This window comes from Myotis daubentonii, chromosome 3, assembly GCF_963259705.1.
Source record: "Myotis daubentonii chromosome 3, mMyoDau2.1, whole genome shotgun sequence".
Lineage (NCBI taxonomy): Eukaryota > Metazoa > Chordata > Mammalia > Chiroptera > Vespertilionidae > Myotis > Myotis daubentonii.
This window is the reverse complement of record NC_081842.1, coordinates 8,204,565-8,222,184: the sequence shown is the minus strand read 5'-3', so window position 1 is coordinate 8,222,184 and position 17,620 is coordinate 8,204,565. Positions and strand designations below refer to the sequence as shown.

At 51.6% G+C, this 17,620-nt stretch overlaps 2 protein-coding genes across 6 annotated transcripts in view; one reads left to right on the top strand and one right to left on the bottom strand.

Annotated features, from left to right (window-relative positions):
• The window catches only part of RRP1 (ribosomal RNA processing 1), a 64,585-nt gene that overhangs the window by 17,279 nt on the left and 29,686 nt on the right, over positions 1–17,620 (bottom strand). Inside the window, exons 1-3 of one of the 5 annotated variants that reach the window (XM_059686639.1) lie at positions 14,684–14,788; positions 13,641–13,723; positions 12,134–12,191 (exon numbers count right to left, since the gene is read on the bottom strand). The exons of 1 other annotated variant lie outside the window; for it this stretch is intronic. In XM_059686639.1, coding sequence (XP_059542622.1) covers positions 12,134–12,191; positions 13,641–13,670 — 88 coding nt within the window. In that variant the 5' untranslated portion in view covers positions 13,671–13,723; positions 14,684–14,788. Of the gene's footprint in view, positions 1–12,133; positions 12,192–13,640; positions 13,724–14,616; positions 14,789–17,620 lie in introns of those variants that run through there. 3 more of the 5 variants (XM_059686633.1, XM_059686635.1, XM_059686638.1) reach the window with 3 other exon arrangements.
• LOC132229955 (cystatin-B-like) lies at positions 5,189–8,338 on the top strand. The gene is made up of 3 exons (XM_059686668.1): positions 5,189–5,346; positions 7,283–7,384; positions 7,973–8,338. Exons 1-3 carry the CDS (start codon positions 5,272–5,274, stop codon positions 8,099–8,101), a joined length of 306 nt encoding a protein of 101 aa, XP_059542651.1. The 5' UTR covers positions 5,189–5,271; the 3' UTR covers positions 8,102–8,338.

The following is a 17,620-nucleotide window of genomic DNA, read 5'->3' as shown; positions in this document are numbered from 1 at the left end:
GTGAGTCTTTGATTCAGGGCGAAAGTCATCAGAAAATGGCACAAGGACTAAAGAAAGGTGGTCCAAGCTATCAGTCCCCGCCCCAAATGGCCCGCCACTGTGGGCGAGGGGAAGGGGGGGAGCCTCCCACGCAGCAGCCGCACCTGTGGGCAGTCAAACCTGACCCTCATCCAGCCTTCAGGGCTGCACCCCAGCTGTCAGGACATAGGATGGCTGAGCAGGGTGCACAGGAAGACAATCACAACCCTAGTCTGGGACAGTTCGCAAGACAACCGTCCTGATATCTTCACAGACTTAAAGTCATGGATGAAGGAATGAACGCCTGTATAAAGGAGGGAATGTACTCCTTCACATATTTGCACATACAAATCTTGATTGGATACTGGTTCAAAGAAAAAGCTCTATGTCATTTGTCAATTAGGAAAGTTTGCATATAGACTAGGTGTTCGATTATACTGCAGAATAATTGTTTATTTTCTTAGGTGTGACAGTGTAGTGCTTATGTTCATGCAGAATGGACTCAGCAGATTTTTTTCTGTGAAGGGCCACGTGTCAGGAGCCCCAAGCCTGTGGATCCACTGGGCTACGAGGATGGAGGGCTCCGATCTATTATGGCAAAGGGACACAAAGCAAATCAGCACAGGAAAAGGCCGTACAGAGGGAGTCCAGGGGACACCGGGGGGAGGCTTCCAGAATCCTCTCCAGGTGGAGACACACAGGGCACACTTACCGCCCAGCAAGGAGCTGGGACAACGCGTGGAAGAGGTCGACTACCAGGAAGCAAAATGGAGAAGCACCCACTTCCTTTACATTAGTGAGTACAGGGTAGTTAACATTTCCAGTAAGTAGAGATGGTATATGGGCATCAGCATTACTGGTGCCAATGTGGTTATGCCTCCAAGGGGTTTGGAAAAGAAATTGACCCGGACTTGTCAAAGGTATCTGATTCTAGATGCATAAGAACAATGGGCAGGACTGCTTATGGGAAAGATTGGCCTTTCACTAAGGAAGCTATAGGCCTAGGACAGGGGTGGGCAAACTTTTTGTGAGTGCGTGCCAAAACCAGCAAAATATCTGACTCAAAATTCTTCTGCGTGCCAACCCTAATTTTTTAAGAACATGTTACGCCTACTGCTGGGGTCCAGCCCCAGCAGGTCCAGGGGTCCCCAAAGGTGTAGACGGAGTCGGCGAAGAAGGAATGACACGGAGACAGCCTTCAGTTGATCAGCAGCCTAGCCAGGATCTCCAGCCAAGTTCTGGTCTCGATCTCCAGAGAGGCTCTGCTGTTTATTGTCTTGTTACATCCGTATTTATACCAGTTGATTTTAATCCTGTCAATTTCTATTACAAAGGTTAGGGCGTTTCTTATCTCCATTCCAGGGAGTAAAGATTATGTAGCTTAAGCATGATTGTTTGTAGTGATTAACTACCCGCCTGGCACTTAGTTGAGGGGTTTTATTCCCTCCCTAACTTCAGGGGAAAATCCCTACCTGGGGATTCAACCTTTCTCGGAGAGGTGACCTTGGTTAAAACACAGCGCCAAGAAGGTGAGCAAACATATTAAGAAAAGTATGCCATATATGCCAGGTCCCTTGAAACAGCAAGGATGGACCGGCTCCCGGCAGGCAAAGAAAAATACCCATTAAATTTTGGTCTCTATTGAGAGACAGTTGACAGTTAGCAACCTGTATACTGTCTTACAGGCCTGTGCGGCCATGCCCATGTCAGGGGTGGCACAAAACCTCAACTGTAGGAAACTGGGGAAGGCCTGCCTAGAACAGAGGGGGTTAATAAAGTGGTGAATACTAGCCCTCTGTTACAGGAATTACAGACCCTGTGAGGTCCTGTGACATGTAAGACCCTGTAAGGAAATAAAGCTCCTTTAGTACAGATTAAGGGCTGTGTTTCCCTCCAGGCAACCCAACTGGAACCCCAATAGTGACAGGGGAAAGGAGGCTCTCGATCAGTATCGCCAGACTCTATTAGGGGGCATCCGAGCTGCTGCTTGGAGACCCACAAACCTCTGTAAGGTGACAGAGACAGTCCAGGGGCCTAACCCTGATGCCCCGGAAAGTCGGAGGGCTGTCAATGTTGCATTTGTTTCCCAGTCGACCCCAAATATTAGGAAAAAATGACAGAAGTTAGAAGGCTTTGAGGGGAAATCAATCTCTAAGTTGGTTGAGGTGGCCCAGAAGGTTTTTGACAATCGGGAGGACCCGATGGCAGATTTAAACACCCGGATGGCCAAGGTCCTCCTGGCCCTGAGCGAGGAGGGAGGCCCAAGGGGCTGGAGAGACAACAAGGGCAAAGAAAAGCCTCGCGGAAGAAAAGGAGTCCAACCCAGGCTTGGGAAAAATCAATGTGCATTTTGCAGAAAGGAAGGACATTGGAAAAGGGAGTGCCCTGAACATGCGGGGGAACCGACTCCTTCCCATGCTGATGGAGGAGGTGGATTGGGGTTGTCGGGGCTCAGCTAGCCCCCAGGAGCCCAGAATGACCCTGACAATGGGGGGTCAAAGGTGGACTTCCTTGTGGAACTCATAGCACTCACTCAGGCACTCTGATGAGGAAAGGGAAAAAAAGTAAACAATTTAGGTTCCTGAAAACAGCTGCCTTGAACCCGGCCACACTCCTCCCTGATGAGAAGGCAGAGGCCCCTTTGCATGACTGCGAGGAGACACTGACTACCCTCACTTCCCTCCGTGAGGACCTTGTGGACCAGCCCCTGCAGAATCCGGATGAGACCCTCTACACGGTCGTAGAGGAAGGTACCCGGTATGCGGGGGCGGCAGTAGTGACATGAGGAGGAGCCAGGGGAGATGTAAGAAGCCCTGGTGAGTGCCCCGGCACTCGTCCTGCCAGACCTACGCAGGGACTGCAAGGATATATCTCCTCACACTGCCCTTACAGGAGGCCAAGGAAGTGGCTAAAAGACCAGTAGGGCCCCTAGAAGTTCTCGTAGCCCTGCCAGCAGGAAGGCTCCCAGAGAAGCCTACTCATCTGCCGGAGGAGCAGAGGCTAGCTGAGAAGCTAAGGGCCCGGGAAGGAGAGGCTGGATGGCTAATTCTGCCAGACGGGAGGCCTATAGTGCCAGAAGCCCTGGGGTGGACCATCGCTTCCCAGACCCACCAGAGCACCCACTTGGGGAGAACGAAGCTATCAGAACTACTGGGAAGAGAATTTTACATCCCAGAACTATCTCAAGAGTTGGCTAGTAGGTGCCAAGTGTGTGCCCGGGTAAACCAAGGGCCCCCTGTTGTGGCTGCGCCGGGACAGCGATTCTGAGGTCAGAACCCTGGAGGACACTGGGAAGTGGACTTCACCAAGATACCAGGAGGACAAGGAGGGTATAAATAATTGCTGGTTTTCATTAATACCTTCTCTGGCTGGCCTGAGGCATACCCAACCAAGGCAGAGACAGCATAGGTAGTAGTTAGAAAACTCCTCACTAAAATTGTCCCCCGGTTTAGCCTACCACTATATATGGGGTCCGACGATGGCCCGGCGTTTATCGCCAAAGTTACAATCCATAGTTAAGGCCCTGAGAGTTACTTGGAAATTGCACTGTGTTTATAGACCACAGAGTTCTGGACAGGTAGAGAGGATGAATCGGACCTTAAAGAAAACATTAACTAAATTAAAATTAGAGACTGGCGAAAACTGGATAAGTCTCCTTCCTTTTGCCCTCCTCAGAGCTAGGTGTATTCCGTATATAAAAGGACTCACCCCTTTTGAAATTATGTTTGGCAGGCCGCCACCTCTTCTTCCCCGCCTAAGGGAGGAAGAAATTGCCCGGCTGTCTACCCGAAATTTGCTTAAGTCCTTACAGGCTTTGCAGAGCAGCGCCACGTCAGCACAACGGGTGATGAAAGCCATACGAGAGGAGGACGTGCTGAGATCCAATCCAACACAGCCTGCTTTCTCCCTGGGTGATCTCGTCTGGGTGCAGTGCCACGACCCTAGCAGCCTGGAACCTAGATGGGATGGACCCTACCAGGTGGTGCTGAGCACTCCAACCGACATCAAAGTCGCAGGAAAGAGGCACTGGAAATTGTAACCCCGTCCTCCTCATGCCTCTCACCTGGTGAACTGACCAATGGGAAGGAGAAAGACATGGGAACTAAGACTCTATGTCAGCGGCCGAGCCAATTCTTCACCATCAAATGCCGAACTCTTCCCCGGTGGCTCGACCCCTACATTGCCAAATGCCTCCTCAATTTCATATTGTAGAGGAGGGCACTGAATCAAAGATTTGATTTGGGCATAAGGCCAGTAGGGAATGTGCTAGGGTGAGGGACTGCGGCATGGAAGGGTTACAGAATGTTACAGAATGTGCTGGGAGGAGGGACTGACGTATGGAGGATTGTGTCAGGGTTAGGAACCATAGAAGAAAAATTGCTAGATTGTCTTAGAAAAACAATGTGTTATGATACGCTCCAGCCAGGTGTGACTCTGTTTACCCCCCCTTTGTGCTTATGAACTTTCCATGAACTTCTAAGGTAACACTGTTGTGCTATAAAGGATCATACTGCACCCTTGATCTCTGCCACATGCTCCGAATCTCCCAGAGGGGGAGATAGGCGCTGTGGTCAGCTGGCCAGCTTAATAAAAGGCTCTTAAATTTAAATTCTGAGTCAGTGGTCTATCTCGTTGAGCCAACCCATAACAAGGGCCCCGGGGGATATGGAACCCGAAGTTGAACCCAGGACCCTTTGGTGCACAGGAGAAAGCTACAAAGGACTGACCTCCCCGGCCAGGGCCTTCCCTGAATGCCATGAGGGAGAGGTGGGAGTCCTCCCCACCCCATGGCTGGGTCTTGATCGCCCTCCGCTCAACATAATCAACAAGCGAAAGTGGCACATTTTGGAGGCGCGCTCCAATAAGACCAACACCAAACAGGGCACACGCACTTGCAGCGCACCCCAGCGGTCCCCAGGGGGCGCCCTCCGGGGAGACCTGATTGTGCAAGACTCAGGCCCCTCGCCCAGATCCCCCGGCCCTACCCCACTTGTTGTCCCACCCCACCCCACCCCACCCCGCCCCAACACCACCCCACCCCACCCCACCCGGAACCGGCGTTGGTGTTCCGCCCCTCCCGCCAGACCGCCCTTCCCGCCCCCGCGTGGTCCCGCCCCGCGTCACCTGACCGAGGACTTACGACAGAGAACTGAGCTCGCAGTTAAAACCCTCTCTCTGCCTTCACTGCGAATCTCACTCGCAGGCCATTGCTCTGTGCCCGCTGCTCTTCCCTTCTCTGCCCGCTGCTCCGCCATGAGCGCTAGACTGATTGGTGGGCCCTCCGAAACCCGGCCCGCCACGGCCGAGATCCAGGCCATCGCCGACAAGGTAGGCGGCCCGGTCCCCCCGAGCCCGGGTCGGGTCCCGCCCTGTCCGCACAGCGGCAGCGCCCGCCGGGACGCGGAGGGTATGGACGCTGGGACAGGCGTCTAGAGGGAAGGGCCTGGTGTGCTTGTCCTCGGGCGGTTCCCGTCAGTGAAGCTGGAGCAGGGTCTGCAGGGTCCTAACTTCCGCCCTGCCTTCTTCCAGTGCTCCTTGTGCAAGTAACACAAAAACAGACACCAGGCTGGGATGCAGAGGCAGAGCCTGGTTCAGACCCTGGGCAGCGCTTGACCTCTGTGCCTCAGTTTCCTCATCTGTAAAGTGGGCATCACTGGGGGCCTTCACCGACGGTTCTGGGGAAGGTGGGAGGGTGGGGCCACAGGAAGGCTCAGATTCTGAGAAGACACAAAGTCAAACAAACCTGCCGCTTCCCTAACCCCGTGGTCAGCAAACTGCGGCTTGTGAGCCACATTCGGCTCTTTGGCCCCTTCAGTGTGGCTCTTCCTCAGCCTTAGGAGGACCCTAATTAAGTTAATAACAATGTACCTACCTATATAGTTTAAGTTTAAAAAATTTGGCTCTCAAAAGAAATTTCAATCTTTGTACTGTTGATATTTGGCTCTGTTGACTAATGAGTTCCCCCACCACTGCCCTAACCCCATAGAACCCCACCCCCCACTCCACCCCTTGTGCTCAGGTGGTTTAGAGTCTAAACTTTAGACCATCTGACCACAGTAAAGGATGGTGACTCAGTCCCATGAGACTTTGAAAATGAGGAATCTGTCGGGACTGCGTGGTGAGCCAGTTGGGCGAGGTTCCTCTCCCAGGCGGCTCCGGAGCCCAGCCTCTCCTGGGGTTCCCGGATGCCAGGCCTAAGGAATTCCTCACTTGCTGCGTGAACTGTGAATGCGCATCAGCTCAGCAGAGAGGAGTGGCTGTCTCGGGCTCCCTGATGTGGTGCTGGTCACTTGAAAGTGACAAGTAAGAGGGCGGTCACCATGGCCTCGGGGAGGCAGTTCTGAGGGTGGGGCTTGCCTGTGGCTCCTAGAGGACAGGACAGGGACACCCTCTTGCTGCCTGGGGTTCTGACTCCTCCCCAAGCTCTCTGGGCTGCAGGTGTGGAGAACAGAGGTCAGAGAGGGAGCCCTGGCCAGAGGATGTCAAAGTCCCAAATTCTGGCTCAGCCTCCTCAAGTAGTGCCCACCAGTCCCGACCTTGGCCTTCCCTGGCCCTCTGCAGTCTCCTGGGCCCTTGAGGGTGGTAACTGGCAACTTCCTCACCATCCCCAGGCCTTTCCTGCTCCCCTTGGCTCTAGTACAGCCCGTCTTTCTCCCGGTCCACAGTACTAGCAGTGAACTGTCACCACGGGCAGGGCCTGGAGGCTGCCACATGCCCAGTCCCATCGCCTGCATTTGGGTCTTCTCACCATTCCTGCTTTCCTGCCTCCACTCCTGAAACAGGCCAAGAGGGAGGCCATTCCTTCCCAGACTCCCGTGTGCGTTTGTGTGTGTCACTCATCCCCGTAGGCTTGTCCACCGTCTGCAGGGTCAGATCCCTGTGGACCAAACATGGCACCTTGCATGACAGGTAAGCACTGAGACACAGGTAGGCCTGCAGTGAGAACCCTGCCGGCCGCATGCAGAGGCACAGGAGCGGCAGAAGGGGCCTGCCTTCTCCCTTCCTGACCCTCCCTCCTGTCAACTGCTGACTCCATTCTCCCTCCATTCTTATCCCTGGTTAGGGCCCCTCCCTGAAGGCGCAGGCAGTCCACATGCCTCATGCCATCCACAGCTTTGACAGGCTTGGTCCTGATTGCGAGGAATAATCTGTAAAGGGTGGCCTTAGAGGTCAGTTTGTAACATTTGACATGAGGCCGCAGCTCCAGTGTCAGACACTCTTGCAGGAAGGAAGACACAGAGTTCCCCTCTCTCCTGCCCCCTAGGTGAAGTCCCAGCTGGAGGAGAAGGAAAACAAGAAGTACCCCACTTTCAAGGCCACGGAGTACAAGAGCCAAGTGGTTGCGGGGACTAACTACTTCATCAAGGTGGAGTGTCCGCTACAGGGGTGCTCATGCAGATGTGGGGATGTGGGGGACTTACAGGGGTCAGGACAGGGGTGCTTAAGGGGGTTCCTGTAGCCTTGGCTAGTGTTGCTCAATGGATAGAGCATCAGCCTGCACACCAAAAGGCCTTGGGATTGATTCCTGGTCAAGGGCGGGTACGTGGGATGTAGGTTGGATCCCTGGCCTCAGTTAGGGTACATGAAGGAGGCAATCAGTCGAGTATCTTTCCCTCTCTCTTTCTCTCTAAAAAATCAATAAAAATGTTTTTAAAATAATAAAATAAAAGGAATGTGCATGCACTCCTGCAGGCCTCCATGGAGGAGAGGACTGAGCCTTTTGGGCAACTAAGGGCTCTGAGGAACGGATGTAGCGTGCCAGGGGTGCTGGTGGGAGTGATGGGCATCTGCTACGCCCGAAAGAGGAAGATGGGAATGTCACCACCCTAGTGGCTGATGCCCTGAAGGGACTCGGCCTCCAGGCTCTCAGGGCCTTTCTCACACAGTCCGCCAGGCACCGGGACTTGGGGTCAGAGGCAGCACCTGCCCCCCTCACTCGACTCTCTCTTTGCAGGTTCAAGTTGAAGATGATGACTTCGTGCACCTTCGTGTGTTTCAAAGTCTGCCTCATGAAAACAAGGCCTTGGCCTTGCACAATTATCAGACCAGCAAGACCAAGCAGGATGAGCTGGCCTATTTCTAGTTCTGGATTTTGAACTGAACCTTCACCATGTGGTTCTCAGTCACGTGTTCGCGTGTTGGGGTCATGAACGCCGTTTCTATGCTGTGCCGCTTTCGCTGGAGGGGCTGCTCTGCACCAATCTGGTGTCTCTGCATTGACTTTAATGGCGTGATTTTCCTCCCAATCAATGATCTTAACTAAATTGCTTTCCAAGAGGGCTGAAGTGATCCCTAAATAAATAGATTAAGTTTTTGCAAATTTCCTCCTTTGCTGTGGGTTTTTTTCTTCATCTGAAACCATAACCACCATATAGACGTGTTTACAAAGGTCTTTCACGGCCACACGCCGGGCTAGAGACCCTCCACCTGAGCAGGAGAGCCCCGCGGGGTTCCCCCAGGTCCCAGCCAGTGGGTGGTCGACCCGGAGCCCCTGGAGTCGTTCTATCGACAGCTCTGCACTCCGCTGCGTGGACTCTGCATCCTGTCTCCAGTCCTCAGTTGCCCCCGTAAGTAAAAGGATTCGAGTAAACCGCATTCTAGACCATGAGTTCCAGATGTGCTCAGTCACACTGTTTCCGTAGCAGCAATGACATGGCAGGGACCAAAGTGTTGCCCAAATCTGCTGCACAGCTGCTCAGAACTGGCGGCCTGGGAGGCGGTGCCGCTCATCCCTGGGCTGCGGCACCTGCTCAAAGCCTGAGCCTCTGGAAGGGCCTGTTTTAACAGGGTCCTGCCCGTCAGTGCGGTCAGTGCCTGGTTGGTTTGCCCCGTGTTTGTGTGAAATAGATTAAAAAGAGGGCCCCTGACATCACAGGAGTAATGACTGGTGAAATTTCTATCTGTGTGGCTCAGGGTCAAGGTAGAATATGTGTTCCTGAGGGTTAATGTCGGTCTGACATTCCTGAACCCCACTCGGCTCCCCTGGGCGTGTGGCATTTTGTCTGTGTCCTGAGGTCATGAGGAGCCTGGAGAGCGGCAGTGAGAAATCTCTGCACAGTGAGCTGTGTGCGTCCCGACCCTCCTTGAACTGGAAGAATAAAACTTTCATAACACCCTCTTCATGTCAAGCAACTCTGCACTGAACAGAAGATGGAACACAGTTCCCACCTGGGACTCTCAGGGACCGGCAGGGGAGATGGCATTGAGGGGGCTAAGCAGAGCTGACAGCCATGCCCTGCTCCGCCTGGTTAGAAATGGGTGATTACTTAATGGGTGTGGGTGGTGCCCAGGGTGATGAGGCATCTGTGACAGGAAAGGGGAGACAGTTACACATGGCTGGGAGGTACAAATGCCCTGGGCTGTGCAATTGAAGTGACTCAGGTGTACTTACTTCCTGTGAATTTCACCTCACTGAAAACATAGGACAAGACAGTCAACCAGAGCCAGTCTGGGGGACCCCTTGGCAGAGGATTTGGGGAACCGATGCTGGGCTTGCGCTCTTCCATCTGCCCAGCCTCTCCTCTGCCCACCCTGGACTCTGGGTGCTGACCTGTGGGTTCGCCCTCGCCATTCGTTCCCCAGCACTTGCTGCAGGGACCACCTCGGGGTCTCCTGGCAGCGACCTCTCTTCTACAGGATGCTTTTTGGGTCCTGGTACTTGGCTTGCCAGTGAGCCCTTCAGGCTCAGCTGGTAATGGCGCCCCTTCCCTCCATGTCCCCCGAGGGTGCTGACCACCCCACCCCTTTTACTAAGCACTCAAGTCACTGGTCAGTGCCATCTATTTCCCCAGCACCAAGAAGACAGCGACAAAGGGACCCGCCCGCCCTTGAGAGTCACAGGCCCTAATTCTCCAGCTGTCCAGGCAGGGACCGCTAAGCAGCACAGGGCGGTCAGCGTGGGTTTGAGAGGCAGAGTCAGGCGCTTCAGACACAAAGCAGATCCCGCGGCCTCCCGCCCTCTCCTTGCCTTTCTCACAGAGCCTGTTACTTGGGGATGACCTGAGGATTTATCTACAAAATGTGGGAGGGTGTACAGTACCTGCTGGGCTAGGAGGACCAGAGCTGTCACCACCCAGGTGTGAAGGAATTGAACCCAGAAGGGGCACTGACACCTGATCTATGACCAGAGCTTGTCCTCACAATCCAGCAGGGATGGGCCAGGAAAGGGAGCCCCATCCTCCTGATCCCAGGGAGGTTCTTGCAGGAACCCTGACTGGGTAGGGCACTAGAGTGTATTGGCGGGGTGGGGACTTGGGCCACGATGAGCAGGGCAGGGCAAGGCAGAGCAGGGCAAGCCCTTTCTTTAAGAGGGAGATATATTAAAAAAAAAAAGAAGAAGAAGAAAAAAAAGAGGGAGATATATGCCTGGCCAGCATGGTGCAATGGTTGAGCACCAACCTATGAACCAGGAGGCCAGTTTGATTCTCGGTCAGGGCACATGCCCAGGTTGCAGGCTGCATCCCCAGTGGGGGGACGTGTAGGAGGCAGCCAATCGATGATTCTCATCACTGATGTTTCTCTCTCTCTCTCTCCCTTTCTAAAATCAATTTTAAAATATATATATATATATATATATATATATATATATATATATGTATAAATATATAATGTATACTAGAGGCCCAATGCATGAAAGTTCGTATAAGAGTAGGCTTTCCTTCCCCTGGTTGCAGGCACCGGCTTCCCTCTGGCACCAAGGACCTGGGCTTCCCTCTGGCCGCCGGCAGGCACCTGGAACCTGGCAGCCCCGGCTTCATCTGGATGTCTGGTCTAATTAGCATATTAAGCTTTTATTATTATAGATTATTATTATAGATATGGTCTTTAAAGAGGTAGTTAAGATACAATAAGGTCACTGTGTGGGACTTCATCCAATCAGACTGTGTCCTTACAAGATGAGATCAGGACACAGACACGGAAGGGCAATCACGTGAGGACACAGGGAGAAGACAGTGTCTTCATGCCGAAGAAAGAGGCCTCCGGAGAAACCAGCCCTGCCCACACCCTGACATCAGGACACAAAGGGCATCTCTTTTCTCCCGTTAAGGCTTCCCCAGCAGCAAAGAGCCGATCAGATGGTTTAGCAGTGGAGGGGCCTGCGTTCACTGACTCCTTCCAGTGTCACTAGGTGAACACTCCATACTTTGCCTTTTGCTGAGCAGACTCTTCTGCAGGTTCTGAGGAGGTAAAAGTACAGAAGGTAGATATTCTCCTCCACTAATGACTCCAATGCAGTGAGACTCCGCCAAGTTGAGAAAGGAGTTTCTGTGATTTCTGTACACGCTCGGCCCCTCCCCTCCCCCCCCCCACAGCATATTTTGATCCTTTGCCTATTTAAGTCTGAACTAAACCACTAGCAATGGTCCTAGTGCCTATGCCAGTGATGCTCCCCGGCCCTGGCCCCCCTTAGGGCAGCGGAGGGAGGCACAATGCTGGTGCCTAGGCCCCGCCCTCAGAACCCGACTTAGGACAGCAGGGTCTGGTCATCAAGACTCTAAAGACCCCCAATGACCCCATGGGATAGGCTCAGTGTTGAGAACTGCTGATCGTGGTCAGAAGAGGAAAAGCTCACTGACGAACTTCACAACCATCAGACGAGAGTCAGTCCAGAAGCTTGGTAGCACCACACCAGCTTGCCACTTTAATTTTAAAATGTAGGGTATTGCCCTAGCAGGTTTGGCTCAGTGGATAGAGCATCGGCCTGTGGACTGAAGGGTCCCGGGTTCGATTCCAGTTAAGGGCACGTGCCTGGATTGCGGGCTCGATCCCCAGTAGGGGGCGTGCAGGAAGCAGCTGATCAATGATTCTCTCTCATGATTGATGTTTCTCTCTCTTTCCTTCTCCATTCCTCTCTGAAATCAATAAAAATATCTTTTAAATAAATAATAAAGAAAGAAATAAATAAAATGTAGGGTATTAGCCCTTTAGACTTTTGAGCTGAGTGTATTTTAGGTACATGAGTTAATACGAGTTGAAGTGTCTCACACATAAGCACCAGCAGACACCAGCTACCATGGGGACTTCTCTCTTGCTCTAGATCTTAGAACCCAGGCTTCTGTGTGTGGAAGCTACTGACTCGGTGGTTCTGGCCTTCCCAAGGGGTAAGGATACTCACGTGCCTCTGTGGTTTGAAAAGCATGGAGGAGCTGGGAGATGGTCCTTCCTAGTTCCTCCTGTGCAGGAAACAGTCAAAAAACTCCTTCAGCCCCTGAAGAAATGCGGCCTCACAACAACAAGCAACACACTCAGCGGTCCACCCGGCATGAGACAGGCTTCACTGGCTGCTGCAGCCCGGTGTGCGTGAGGCCTGCAAGCTGCATCCCTGCTGCGAAGGGCTTCCCTCTACAGCTGGGGCCAGCAGAACCTTGCAACAGGGCAGTCACTGCCCTCATGATCCAGCTGAGCCCTGAGCACAGAGGTTGGCCATCGAAGGAGAGAATAAGAGAAGGCAGGCCAGAGCAGAGGGCCGCAGGACATGTATCCACCTGACCAGCACAAAGAGGGAGCCAACCAGACCTAGCCTGTTTTGCTTAGTGGATAGAGCATTGGCCTGCGGACTGAAGGGTCCCAGGTTCGATTCTGATAAAGAGCACATGCCTGGGTTGCGTGCAGGAGGCAGCTGATCAATGATTCTCTCTGATCATTGTTTCTCTCTTCCTCTCTGAAATCAATAAAAATATTTTTAAAATAATAATAATAAAAAGAGGGAGCCAACCAGACCCCTGTAACTTACTCTCTGCCTGCCTGTGTCACTGGCCAATCAGGACTCCGTGCACTTGGCAAATGGGTAATTCCAGAGCCTTCCCTGAGGCTCTAGTTCAGAGGCATGGAATACAGTGCAGGAGTCTGCACTTTCAGTACTGCCCCCCCACCCAGGGTTCCTGAAGAAGAGTAACCAGTTCATATTCTAATAAACACTGTTTTACAAAGGCTAGCATTTTAGGGCAATGAAACTACTCTGTAAGACACCATCGTGATGAATACATGTCATTATACATTTGTCCTAACCACACACCATACAGCAGGGGTGAACCCTCAGGTGAATTATGGACTGAGGATAACGATGATGTGTCAAGTGTTAGTTCATTGATTATAACAAATGTACCATCTGGTGGGCGATGTTGGTAACAAAGGCAGCTGTGCATGTGAAGGGGGGGCAGGAGATAATGGGAAACTTCTGTACCTTCCTCTCAGGTTTTCTGTAAATTAAAACTGCTCTAAAAAATAGTTTTCATTTTAAGGAAAGACAAGTTAAAAAGGCTGCAGGAGAAATTTGTGCCTCAGAGGACTTAGACCCTCTCTCTTGGTTTCCATCATTTAGGGATGTTTGTGATCTCTCACAAACACCAGACAGATAACCCAGGCTTCACCCGGGCGCTAACATGCACTGATGAGCACCTGTGTGGCTATGGTGCTCAACTCAACAAATATAAGACCCTGTCTGAACAAAGGCCCTCACCTTCCTGCCATTAATGAAGAAAGAAAGAATGAAAGAAAGAAAGGAAGAAAGCCCAAAGGAGAAAAGAAAAAAGCTGCAAACCTCACCCAGAGTCAACCACACGCCCAGCTGGCCTCCCACTGACACTGCTGCTCCAGCTTCCTCTTCCTTCCCGTACGCTCACCTGGAGGAGCGGCTTGTCCTGCATCCACATGCAATAAAACAGTCCTTTCCACACCTTCAGCAGCTCGTCATGAGTGAAACCACCTGCATCAAAACAGCAACACTCATACTAAGTGGACCCCAGCCTTTTAGTACCAGGAACAAAGGGACCTTCCCCCTCTTCCCAAGACATCCTCCTAACCCAGAACCCTGTGGGCCTGGGCCCGCAGGGACTCCCCCAGGCAACTGCCATTTCATCCTTTCAATAAAAACTGAGCATCTCCAAGTAGCAGGCACTGTACGTTTTTGGAGATTCAAAACGGAGTGAGTCACTATGTCCTGAGTTGGATGGTGGCTGGCTATCTTCGGGGGATAATTCATCCAGCGTCACACTTGGGGTTGGTGCACTTTTCTGCATTACACTCCAAATTTCAAAAGAAAAGGTTAAGTCATCGGGCCAGTACAGGACGAAGACACATAAAATCCCTCAAAATAGTGACTGAGTTCCTGTGTCTGGCACTGTGTTCAGTGAGCAGTGGTTCTCAGACCTGAGCACCAGTGTTAGAATCACTTGGGGGCTTGTAACACGGATCGCGGACCCTACGGCCAGTTTCTGATCCATCAAGGCTGGGAAGAGACCAAGAAACTGCCTTTCCAACAAACATCCGGGTGATCCTGCAGTTGCTGATGGGGTGCCACACTTTGAGAACCTCTGTTACACAGACGAGCTAACAAGCATGTTCTCTGCTCTCGCGGTGCGTACGCTACAGTGAAACTCAAATGACAACCCAACAATTACACAAGGCGCGTTACTGACAAGTGAGAAATGCCGCGGGGAGGGGCTGTGGAAATACCCCCGCAGGGGCGCCGGACCACGTGGTTCGGAGGCCACCCTGCCGGGACCGCCCCCAGCTGCCCCGCTCTGTTCCGCTGGGCGGCGCAGCGCTCCCACCCGGCAGACCCAGGCCCCGAGGCGGCCCCGCAGGCCACGCGCCAACCTGCAGCCGGCTGTGTCCTGGCCTCGATGTATTTCCGGAGCTTCCTCACCGCCCGGTCCCGGGTCACCTGCTCCTTCCCCGCCAGGCGCTGCGCCAGCTGGATCTCAGGGGGGAGCTGCACCCGTGGAACCATGGCGATCGCCACTAAGATATCCAGGCACCAGGGACAGCGCCCCAGCGCTTCGCCGGGTCGCGCGGGGTGACGTCACACGGCCGTGCTGGCCTGGCCGGGGCGCGCTCTCTGACCACCGGCTCCTTGGAGGACCTCTCCCCCGCCGCACGCTATCGCCCCGTAGTGGCCGGACCCCGCAATGACAGCTCTAGACAGTCGTAATTAAAAGGTCACTAAACCTGTGCCCGCCTTTAAGGGGGGCGGTAGTTTAACTTGGTTGATGACAGAAGTTCTTTAGCAAAGAAAGCCAGCGAGCACAGATAGAAGGAAATGGAAGGATTGGAGAAAACTCTGTGCGGCCCCCAATGAATCTTTTTTTTTTTTTAAATATATTTTATTGATTTTTCACAGAGAGGAAGGGAGAGGGATAGAGAGTTAGAAACATCGATGAGAGAGAAACATCGATCAGCTGCCTCCTGCACACCTCCTACTGGGGATGTGCCCGCAACCAAGGTACATGCCCTTGGCCGGAATCGAACCTGGGACCTTTTTTTTTTTTTTTTATTGCTTAAAGTATTACAAAGGGTATTACATATGTATCCATTTCATCCCCCCGCCCTAGACAGTCCCCTAGCCTCCCCTATCACCCAGTGTCTTATGTCCATTGGTTATGCTTATATGCATGCATACAAGTCCTTTAGTTGATCTCTTACCCCCCTATCTCCTGCCCCCCAACCCTCCCCGGCCTTCCCGCTGCAGTTTGACAATCTGTTTGAGGCAGCTCTGCCTCTGTATCTATTATTGTTCAAAAGTTTATAATGGTCTCTATTGTCCATGAATGAGTGAGATCATGTGGTATTTTTCCTTTATTGACTGGCTTATTTCACTTAGCATAATGCTCTCCAGTTCCATCCATGACGTTGCAAATGGTAAGAGTTCCTTCCTTTTTACAGCAGCATAGTATTCCATCGTGTAGATATACCACAGTTTTCTAATCCATTCATCTACTGATGAACCTGGGACCTTTCAGTCGACAGGCCGACGCTCTATCCACTGAACCAAACCGGTTAGGGCCCCCAATGAATCTTTGATTCAGGGCGAAAATCATCACAAAATGGCACAAAGGCTAAAGAAAGGTGCTCCAAGCTATCAGTCCTCGCCCCAAGTTGCAGGCCACTGCAGGCGGGGAGGGGGCGGGCCTCCCATGCAGCTGCCTCACCTCTGGGCAGTCAAACCTGACCCTCATCCAGCCTTCAGGGCTGCACCCCAGCTGTCAGGACATAGGAAGGCTGAGCACGGTGCACAAGAAGACAATCACGACCCTAGTCTGGGAGAGTTCGCAAGACAACCGTCCTGATATCTTCACAGACTTAAAGTCATGGATGAAGGAAGGAAGGAATGCCTATACTGTATAAAGGAGGGGATGTACTCCTTTACATATTTGCATATACAAATCTTGATTGGATCCCGGTTCAAAGAAAAAGCTCTATGTCATTTGTGAATTAGGAAAGTTTCATATGGACTGGATGTTGGATTATAGTGCAGAATAATTGTTTATTTTCTTAGGTTTGACAATGTAGTGCTTATGTTCATGCAGAATGGACTCAGCAGATTTTTTTCTGTTATGGGCCAAGTGTCAGGAACCCCAAGCCTGTGGATCCACTGGGCTATGAGGATGGAGGGCTACGATCTATTATGGCAAAGGGACACAAAGCAAATCAGCACAGGGAAAGGCCATACAGAGGGAGTCCAGGGGACACCGGGGGGAGGCTTCCAGAATCCTCTCCAGGTGGAGACACACAGGCCACACTTACCGCCCAGCAAGGAGCTGGGACAACACGTGGAAGAGGTCGACTACCAGGAAGCAAAATGGAGAAGCACCCACTTCCTTTACATTAGTGAGTACAGGGTAGTTAACATTTCCAGTAAGTAGAGGTGGTATATGGGCATCAGCATAACTGGTGCCAATGTGGTGATGCCTCCAAGGGGTTTGGAAAAGAAATTCACCCTGACTTGTCAAAGGTATCTTTCTTATCCTAAATGCATAAGAACAATGGGCAGGGCTGCTTTCGGTAAAGATTGGCCTTTCACTAAGGAAGCTATAGGCCTAGGACAGGGGTGGGCAACCTTTCTGCGAGTGTGTGCCAAAACCAGCAAAATCTCTGGCTCAAATTCTCCTGCGTGCCAACCCTAATTTTTTGAGAACATGCTACACCTCCTTGGTATCTCTTAAGGTGTATGTATGTGAAGAACCTTGAAGAAATAATAAAATTCATTTGAGTGACAAAAACACAGTATATGATGATGAAAAATACATTTATTTTTTAATGTATATATGTACACTGATAGTCTGATAGAAAACTTTATGACTCCGTTTGATATTATCAGTGGGACTTTTGCTGCTGCATCACTGATGACAGAGATTTTACATCAGGTTTATATTTCGTGACCTTCAGAGATATGCATGAGCCACTACTTTCATCCATCAGGCTACTCCTATTATGAGACTTAACACAATTCATCACTGAGAACAAAGATTCACAAGCCTATGTGGATGAAAACATGTAGAGTGATGCTGTTTCAAAGTTTTTTAAACAGAAAAATTTTTCTGGAATCGCATTCCAAGTCCTCAGTAGTTTGTTTTCGATACTTCTCTCTGGTATTTCTGTCTGTAATCGCATTTTTCAATGTTTTCCAAGTCAACTCTAAGGTCAATAAATTTCTTCTTCCAAATTTAGCTACTCTGAAATTCAATCAACTGCATTTCAAAGTCAGCCATGTCTATCCATGAAAACATTTGTAAGTTTAGTTCCTCCAATTTCATGCTGTCTGGAAACCTCATGAATTTTGCTGTCTCTTCCAGTTCTCTGAATTTCACAAATCTTGAGAAGA